The 9,884-nt window shown below is 52.1% G+C and overlaps 1 protein-coding gene across 1 annotated transcript; it reads right to left on the bottom strand.

Annotated features, from left to right (window-relative positions):
- Positions 1 to 312: 312 nt before the first annotated feature.
- Positions 313 to 9,558, bottom strand: CPN2 (carboxypeptidase N subunit 2). The gene is made up of 2 exons (XM_065942902.1): positions 9,232 to 9,558; positions 313 to 2,221 (listed from the first exon to the last, which is right to left on the bottom strand). The coding sequence occupies exon 2, from the start codon at positions 2,216 to 2,218 to the stop codon at positions 575 to 577; it is 1,644 nt and encodes a 547-aa protein (XP_065798974.1). The 5' UTR covers positions 2,219 to 2,221; positions 9,232 to 9,558; the 3' UTR covers positions 313 to 574.
- Positions 9,559 to 9,884: the final 326 nt, after the last annotated feature.

The following is a 9,884-nucleotide window of genomic DNA, read 5'->3' as shown; positions in this document are numbered from 1 at the left end:
GTCCTCTGTGTCTGCATCTCCATTGCTGCCTTGCAAATAGATTCATCACTACCATCTTTCTAGATTCCATGTATATGTGTTAATCTATGATATTATATTGTAAAGCAGTTATCCTTCAATTAAAAATAAATAAATTAAAAAAAAAAAACCCACCACATTTCAAAGCAGAGGAATAGAAAAAGACATTGGCTCTTGAACTGGATGTCAAGAGAGGTTGGCCTCCATTTAGTGGAAATGGAGCCCTGGTATCTCAGGGTGGAGATGAGACAGGGGTGAGTATTAAATAACAGAAAAACGCCAGGGGAGACGCGTTACTTTATTCTTCAGACCACAACGCAGCTTTGATGGGTGCTTTGCAAAGCTTGCAGAAGGTCCTGTTGGGTATCATTCTCAGAGACCAGGGTGATGCAGGAGGCTCTGGGTGGCAGAGCCGGCCACGCCCCTCTCCTCCACCTTGGAGATGCAAATCCACCCCTGGCATCTGAAGAACCCAAGCCTCAGCTCCCCTCACCATCGCTTGCCCAGTTGGGCCCAGAAGCCATCTGCTGAGGGTCCTGGTCCGTCTGCCCTGCACCTACGGCTCCCCTGCCAGAGCCTCAATGGACACAGTGACCCTCACAGAGCCACAGCCGGACTTCAAGTCCCACTCCTGACTGGCATTGATGGGGAGTCCCGGGGAGCCCGAGCTCTGCCTGGGGGACAGCTGGACGTTCAGCCAGCGACACCGGGCCTCGTCACAAGCCAGCACCACGGTTCCCTCGGGATTGCTGTAGGTGCACCGGCTCCTGGCCGCCCTTTCCTCCGCAACCAGATCCCAGGCGCCCCCCGGCTCCCTGTCCTCCGGCCCCGGGGCCTGGAAGCCCAGGTGGTCCCGGGTGATGGGGCACACCAACTGTTCTTCCTTCAGCGCAGGCACCACCTGGCCCTTGAGGTAGGCAGGGCCGGCACAGTAGGTCTGGATGTTGAAGAGCCGGTCGCTGTACTGATGCAGCCAGCTAAAGAGATAGGCCAGGTGGCAGTCACACTGCCAGGGGTTCCCATACAGGGCCAGGTTGAACAGGTTGTAGTTGGTGTCGAAGATGCCGTCGGGGAGAGTGGTCAGGAGATTCCTGGAGAGGCTGAGCAGCTCGAGGTTGGACAGGTTCTGGAAGAGGGCGGGGTGCAGGACCGTCAGGTTGTTGCTGCTCAGATAGAGCTTGACCAGCCCCTTGAGGCCTCTGAACACACCGGCCGGCAGGTGGGTGAGGGCGTTGTGCGAGAGTGTGAGGGACCCGAGGCTGGTCAGGTTGGCAAAAGCTGCCTCGGGGACTGTCTCCAGCTGATTGTGGGACAGGGACAGGCTGACCAGGCCGGGGGACTGGGCAAAGAGGCCGGCAGGCAGCGTCTGCAGCGCGTTGCCCTGCAGGCTCAGGAAGGTCAGGTTGGGCAGGGCGGAGAATACAGACCCAGGCAGGTGACCGATGGCGTTGCGCTGCAGCCACAGCTTCTCCAGGCAGGAGAGCTGTGCGAACACTTCTGGGGGCAGCTCGGAGATGGAGTTTCCGTCTAGGAAGAGTTCCTGCAGGCTGCCCAGACGGCTGAAGAGCCCCCTGGGCAGACTTGCCAGCTGGTTGTTGCTCAGCCTCAGGGTCTGCAGGCGGCCGAGGGGGTGGAAGAGCCCCTCGGGCAGGTAAGCCAGGAGGTTCTGTGCTAGGTTGAGGGTCTTCAGACGTCTCAGAGGCTGGAAAAGCCTCTGGGGCAGGGTCTGGAGCCGGTTGCCCTGCAGCTGGAGGGACTCCAGGCGATCCATGTGCTGGAAGAGGCCCTCGGGCAGAGCCTCCAGCATGTTGAAGTTGAGGGTGAACTTGCCCAGCGAGATCAGGTTGGAGAAGATGTCGGCGCTGAGGTTGGAGAAGTTGCCCCCGGTGATCTCCAGGTCCTGGAGCCCAGGCAGGCCCCCGAAGGCATCCGGCCTGAAGTGGCACACCTGGGTGTTGAGGAAGACCACCTTGGTCAGGTTGGGGCTGCCGCTGAAGGCCCTGGCGCCCACCACAGTGAACGAGGTCTCCACGAAGATGATGTCTGTGGCATGTGGCGGGATGTCCAGTGGGATGGAGGCGAGCCCCTCGTCCGAGCAGAACACCTCCCGGATGAAGCAGTCACAGCCCTGGGGGCAGGGCAGGGTGGGCCTGGCCAGGAGCAGGAGGCAGGCCCAGCGCAGCCAGGCTCCGGGCGGCATCTCCTACACCCGAGTGGGAAGGAAAAACAGAAGCAGCACCTTCATCGAGGGCAGGCAGCCCAGTGACCAGCACACCTGTCAGAGAGCCAGGAAGGAGCCTGCTTATGTTTCTGATAGCTGTTCTCATAGTGCCTCATAGCAGCCTTGCAAGGTCAGTAGGACCAGAGTTCTAACCTCCTGACAGCAAGGCTGTCACCTGAATGTTAGTGTCAGGACCTAGACCCTGGTCCCCTGGACTAGCCGTGTTCTTTCCAGATTGGAGGGAAGAGGTGGAAAGTGAAAGTGAAGTCATTTAGTCGTGTCCAACTCTTTGTGACCCCATGGACTATAACCTATCAGGCTCCTCTGACCAGGGGATTTTCCAGGCAAGAATGTTGGAGTGGGTTGCCATTTTCTTCTCCAGGGGATCTTCCCGACCCAAGGGTCGAACCCGGGTCTCCTGCATTGCAGGCAGATACTTTACCATCTGAGCTACCAGTGAAAAGGAAAGAGATGGGAACAAGACCAAAAGGCATGGAAGAAGGGAATGAAAGGAGACCATGGGTACTGCGGCATTTTTAAGATAATATATAAGATATGGACAGATTATTCCTGAGTTGGAAATTTTTAAACCATAACTCTTCCTGAGCTTCCAAACCTCAGCACATTCCAGAACCTAATTATGAGGAGTTCCTCCCATCAGCTCTTTGCATAGCTGAGGCTGAGAGCGGCCACCGGGATATGATGGGCTCTTATCTTGAAATGAGTCTGTGTTCTCCTCAGCACTGCTGTCAAAATGCTCCCCTCACCTCACCAGCTCCTTGGAGTCCACAAAACTTTCCAACACTGTGTGGACAAGAAGGACCCAGAGGCGCGTATTCTATAGACCCGTAGGTTTTTGTTTGGGGGGTTTGCTTTAAATAAGGGGAGGCAACCAAGTTTATAGTTCACTAAATATAAAATTTTTTGAATGCCAGTATCCATTCACAGGTCACAAATTGGTGACACAGCTTACAAGAATATTTCCCTTGCCATTCATTTTTATTTTTTTTAATGTGTGAACCACTAGTTGGCATATAGACACTGAGAAATAGCGTATTAAATGTTTCCAGATTTCAGGATGCCTTAGGGGCACTGGGCTCACATTCTCACATGACAAGACCAAGGTGAGCTTCATTGCCCCATCTTGGGGTTTGCACCACCAGGTCACTATTGCTCCTACCCACATCAACATTTAGGTGGCGTATAGTACTTCAAGTTCTATTTGTTGGAATCCCAGTTCATTCCAGTGTTCTAGCTATGTGACCCTGGACGTGTGTTTTAACTTCCTTATCTGTAAATCGAGGATAATAACCATGTGCTAACCATGTTGGGATAAGTGGAGGATTAAATGAGTAAATATAGGTAAAGGTTTTAGGAGAGTGTCTGAAAGTGTGAGAATTAATAAGCTGTGTTACCTATTGTTAGAGGGTACAAACCACCATCATTACAGAAAAGATTATTTGAACACCAAAAAAAAGGAGGAATAACAAAATGCCCTTTGGATAGAATATACTTAGCTTTAAAGACAGAAAAAAGGAAAGGAAGGAAAAAAGAGAAAACCCTCACACTATATAAATCATTTTTTTTTTTTTTCAATTTACCTGTCCTCAGCCAAGAGCTCAGCTGGCTCCCTTTTGGGGAGCTTTGGCCCCCAGCACACTTTGCTGACTGTCTCTCTGCTGCCCTCTGCTGGCTGCCTTCTCCATCACAAGATTCAGCTTGGGCCAAAGCGTTCCGCAAGCAAACGGTGCTTTCAAAAGCCCCCTGAGACCTCTTCCCATTCACACGCTCAATAACCCTCAGTTTTCCCAGGAATTTTTCTGCCTAATCAATAGAGAAGGAACAATTTCTCCCTGAGAAAGCACATAACTTCCTGGAGGCTGCTATGTAAGCCACAGGACGTGGATTTTACACAGTGGTGGGAAGGTCTCTGATAGTGATGGCACCAGCCTGCCACGCAGGACGTACTAGGGAAAGGGACAAGCCTCCTGGTCCTAACCCCCGCCCCCCCGCCCCCCACCGCTAGACCAGAGTTACAGGGCTCAGCTTTAGCCTGAGACTTTATCCTCTCGAGATTGGATGCACAGAATACAAATAAGAAGCGGAGGGCCTGGCTGAAGAAGGATGGGGTAGCCATGGTCCCCTCCACTCACCCACTCATATCTGCCACCTGGGCTGCCCCTAGACTCCTACACAAACCCCTGGGGATCCTGACAGAAGGCTTCCCTGACCCCAGGAAGGAGGAGCCTGGCCATGTGTTTCTCTGTCTTAGAACCTAGCATGGTCCTCTGAAGGATGGGTTCTCACAGCTGTCTTTTTTGTGAAAAGATAGAGTCATTGCTATCTAGGGTAGAGGCATCGCTCTATGCTCAGCATCCAGTACACTGTTGACTCACTGTGGGCTTGGCTAGAGTTTCTTGAACCAACCCCTCCACAGTTGGGATGAGCAGCGTTTGGGGCAGAACTGCCTCTCCCTGGAATGGTTCCAACCCGGAGAGAATGACCACAGCCAGGCTTGAACATGGCCTTGAGCCCACCTCCCTACACCCCTGCCAACCAGAGGGTAAGAGAGGAGCAATTCTTGTCTGTAACATGATGTGATGTTATCAACATGCTGGGCCTCTTCCAGCTAACCCCTTCAGTCTTTGGCTTTCAAAGGGCAGTTTCCAGGAGAAATCCCATTAGGATGGACACAAAGTCCCCAGGGACCATCTGGCCAGCCTCATCAAGAGAGCAAGGCCAGCCTCCCAGGGGTCCACAGTGGGCCCTAGGTTAGAACTGAGATCTGGTCTCCCTAATCACTCCTGCTGGAACAGCTGCAACCAAAGCAGGAGGTGCCCGTGAATGAGGGGTCATGGGGAGACTGTGCCCCACTTACCCCACTCCATGCCTCTAACTTCTAAACCACTGTAACTTGGAAATAATACCCTTAATAATTTTCCAAAAGAGCACATAACTAGAAAATTTAGGACTTGAGTCAAAACTACAGCATCAGAGGCACAGAAAATCAAGTGTAAACAAATCAGCTTAGGCTCAGGCAATGGTGGGTGGGGGAGGTGGGGGCAGCCTCTCTGATACAGGGGGCTGAACTAAGGCGCAAATCCCACCTGCCAGCTCCTAGAGCTCTCATCATGATCTTCGGCAGATGGGAGACATTTCCAGAACAGGGAAACCGGGGCTCCCCGAGCTAGAGCGACTGGGAGCTACAGCTAAGGTGTGCGGGCCAGGGTCTGTCCCCACGGCCTGAGCTTTCAGCCAGGTGCCTGCAGCGACACCATAGGGCTCCTAGAACAGGCAGACCCCTCCTCACATTTCCGAGACCCACAGTGAACATAAACAAGAGACCTGGCCTACTGCCTGGTCCCTCCACTTCCCACCCAACTCTCTCAGGTACTGTGAGTAGAGAACCCACAGTTGCCCCAGCACCCCACAAGCCTACGGGCATGCACTTCCATGACAAGAGTCAGCTTAGGGAAGATCAAGCTGGGATGTGCCCCACATAAGCCCTGGGTCCTGGGTCCCTGCAACAGGGTTTCAAATGGGGACACAGCCTCCAGGTGGGCATGTGTCTTTGATCTCACAAACTTCTCACCCTTTGGGGTGCCATGGTAAGAGGAGAGCCAGAACAAGGCCTCTAAAATTTCAGGGCAAGATCCTCTTGCCCCAGTCTATTGGGGCGGAAAGAAGTGGAGAATACTCCTCACAGTGAGAACACTGATGGTTTCCAAACACTGATGATCCACTCCCAGCCTAAGACTCACTCTCACATAGCTCTAGAATGGCTAAGAGTTTGTGCTCTAATGTCAGACAGTCTGGGTTCAAATCTTATCTCCAGCCCTTATTAGCTGTGTGGCCTCGGCTGAATTACTTAAACTCTCTGTGCTTCAATTTCTTTATCTTCAAAATGGCAAACTTCAACACTACCTTCCTCGTGGGTTCTGAGGATTGAGTAAGAAAATGCGCTGAAAGCTCCCAACCCAGAGCCAGGCACAGGGAGGACTCTCAGCTCCAGGAGCCCAGGCCAGCCCCAGCTCTGGGCTGAAGTAGTCACAGGAGTCAGCTAAGGAGAAACGGATGGGATCATCCGAGCGCCTCTGGCAGACCCGAGAGAGGCCTCTTTAAGCACTTTCTGGCTCTTTCCTCCCAGCCAACGGAAACGGGCCAGTGTTTTGTCCTTGGCGTAGTGGAGCTCGGGTTCTGATGGCCCTGGCCAGGATGTCCTGGACTTGGGCCACTTCCCCAAACCACCCTTGAGAGCAGGTCACCAAGGACATAGGAGATGAGGAGCACCCCTGCCTAGGTACCTCGGAGGCTGGCACCAGAGGGGACGGTGTGGCAGCAGCCGGAAGATTCCAGCTTGTCACCTGACAAACCACCTCTGCATTGTGCAGAGAGCAGCAAGATGCCCACAAAAATGTTCCATGCTTTCAGCAAGCCACAGAAGCCTGGCTTTTTGAGGGTGGGGGAGGTAACTGGTTGCAAATGGACTCTTTCCTCTTCTCAAATTGCATTTGTGTTGGTGCATTTCTGTGTCATCCACCACAGAGCCCACCCTCGCTCCTTCCAGAGGGTGACGGGAGCTCAGACCCCAGCCTGAAAGCCCCAGGGGCTTGCCCCTTGACTGGGGCATCAACATCAGGGTCTGTCTCACAAACACGGTTGAATTTTGCCCTTGGGCTCCAGTTCATCTGGGGGCAAGAAGAAGGCCTTCCAAGGTTCGTCTGGAGCCCCTGACTGCCTCACCCAGGTTCCCGGGACCCCGTTCTCCTTTGCTCTCAACCGGAGAAATAAGCCAAGTGGCTGAGGCTGGGGGACCGGGGCTGGGCTCCTGCCTCAGGCCCCTCCCCACCAACCAACCCCGCCCCCCACCCCCCAACACACCCAGTGAAGTAATCCCTCAGAGTCTCAGTTTCCATAATTGTAAATGGAGAACAGTCGTGAAAATAAAACCCACATTACATACTGTTAGGGCTATTGTGGCAATTAAATGAGATAATTGGCCATGTGTTTGTGATACTCTGATATAATAAATAGATATTTGGTCTTCCTCTTGGTTCCTGGCGCAGAGCTCCAGAAACCTTTGGAATATCCTGAGTAATAAGAGAGGAACGTCTTTGCTATTCATAATAAGACCCTTCTACCCACACCGGAGGCTAAGTCAATGAAGTGACTCAATGGCTTCAGATTATACACAAAAATATTTGCAGGGGTTATCTCTGACGAACAGAATTAATTGCAGGTGATTCCCATTTTTTCCTTTTGCTTAATCGTATATTTTCAACTTTTAAAAATAATAAACAGGCATCACTGTTGTCGTAAGGTTGAACGTTATTAAAAAATTCATGTAAAACATGAAGCAGGGTTCCAAGCACGCAATAGGTGCTTCCTTGATTCCTTTCCTTCCTTGCAATTACATTGCAGAGTCTCAAAGAAACTTGTCTATCTACTGTGTCATAGCTTCTTTTTTTTTAATTTTAAAAAATTGAAGTATAGTTGATTTATAGTGTTGTACCAGTCTCTACTGTACAACAAAGTGGTTCAGTCAGACACATATAGACATTCTTTTTCATATATTCTTTTCCATTTTAGTTTCTTGAAGAGAACGAACATTCTGAAGTAAGAGCAGGTTGTAAACCTGGCACTTCCCTTTCCCCAAATGCCCCCACGGGCCCCACCTCTGGTCCTTGATTACATAGTCCCCTCCACCTTAGAAGGCCCATCCTGACCTTCCCCTGTTGCTACCTGTCCCTATTCTCCGCATCCTCCGGGCCAGCATACATCACGTTTCCCCTGGGAAGCCTTCCTTGACTGCATCTCCTTTGGCTCCCCCAGGAATGTGGCTTCTGTTGACCACGTGGGTCCTTCTGCTCTGCCTTTTAGTCAGCTGCACCCCCTGACTAGGAGCCTCTGGGGTGGGGGTGGAGGGCAGAGGTCTTGAGATCATAGCATCCCTTACCCGGCCATGCACCCCAGCACCTGACTCAGAGTTGAGCACAGATAGGGGCTCAGGCCCTGGGTGCCAAATGGAACTGAATGTACTTGCGGCTCTCGTGAGCCTGTATCTAGTGCCTTAGTCTTCATCCTGCTTCAGGGGTTGGGGCTCTATTGGCACTGCACCCTGGGTGCAAATTCTGATATCACTACCTACTGGCTGTGTGGGATTGGGCAGTTCACACCATTTCTCTAAGCCTCAATTTCCCAATGCCTGGTTATAACCCATCCCTTAGTATTAAAATTAGCACTCAGTTGGATGATAAATATGCTAAATTAGATGGTAAATAACAAAGCACTTAATACAGTGCGGGATATATAATAAATGTTTGACCAAAAGGTAGCCACATGCATGTTTTATTTCAACTTTATCATCCACACTAGGACACTTCTGATAATAAAAAAGGAGCTATTGATAATTAAGGGCTTCCCTGATGACTCAGTGGTAAAGAATCCACCTGTGCTGGAGGAGACATGAGTTTGATCCCTGGGTCAGAATGATCCCCTGGAGAAGAAAATGGTGACCCACCCCAGTATTCTTGCCTGAGAAATCCCAAGGACAGAGGAACCTGTCGGGCTACAGTCCATGGGGTCACAAAAGAGTTGGATACAACTTAGTGACTTTGTTGTTGTTGTTCAGTCACTAAGTCGTGTCTGACTCTTCATGCCAGGACGACAGGCATAAACGAGGGTGATGTCAGGCGAATTGGGACATATGGTCACACTACTTATCCTTCCTGGGAGCTCTCTGAGCACAGGGACCAGATCACCTTCGTCTCAGACTCCCCCACCAAAACCTGCCTCCAGTCCCAGCCCAGCACGACCCTGGCTGGGAAGCCCTCAAGGACTTCCCCTACCCTGGCACAGAGGTGCAGCCTGCCTGGTGTCAGGGATATGCTCTGAAATCTGAGACAAGTGACCAGCCCACCTCCTGCCCCCGAGCGGGGACCCCAGATTCCTCCCATGCCCCCATGGCCCCGGTAGTCTTGTAGTGACCGTACCGTGAGGGGCTGACAGGTGGGGACCAGCTGCCCTGGCTCTTCCTCTGGAGCAGAAGGGCCTCTGGGTTGGTCAGTGGTCAGCACGAACCCAGCAGCTCTGGTGCTGATCAAAGTTCCAGGCAGAGGTTCCTCCCCTCACGTGGCCTGAGCATTCCTGGAATGTCACCAGCGTCACAGGACAGCAGGAGACAGTCTAGGCAAGGCCTCTAAAGATTACAAAATGACCCTGAACTCTTCCCATGGACAGATCCCCGTTGGGGCCAAAATCCAGCCAAGGTTACGGTTTGGCACCTTTAGGACCCCAAGGGCATCCACCAGGCCCTAGGTTCCCAGTAGGCTGCTCTGGGACGACCTCTGGGATCAGAGGTTAAAACTTATATCCCTTCCTGTGCAAGTCAGGCTGACCACAGCTGGACAGCCAGCCACAGGCCCCTGCAGACTCTCAGTGCCAGGAGAAATCCTAAGAGGGCTGCAGGTCTGCCGTCCTTCTGTAGTTGTTTATTGACTGCTTGCGTTTCTAAACCCCTTCTGAGTTAAAAGGGGGAAGTGATAGTGGGAGGTGAATTTTGGCTCAGTATGGACAGGAACACATCCACTACTGAGATTATCCAAGGATGAAAGCAGTTGCATGAGGAGGCAGTGATTTTCTTGCC

Source organism: Muntiacus reevesi, chromosome 8 (genome assembly GCF_963930625.1).
Source record: "Muntiacus reevesi chromosome 8, mMunRee1.1, whole genome shotgun sequence".
NCBI classification, from domain to species: domain Eukaryota; kingdom Metazoa; phylum Chordata; class Mammalia; order Artiodactyla; family Cervidae; genus Muntiacus; species Muntiacus reevesi.
This window is presented reverse-complemented; position numbering and strand designations above follow the sequence as displayed.

Bases quoted from the DNA above. Each gene is read 5' to 3' on its own strand.
- CPN2 (XM_065942902.1), bottom strand. From the start codon at position 2,218: ATGCCGCCCGGAGCCTGGCTGCGCTGGGCCTGCCTCCTGCTCCTGGCC.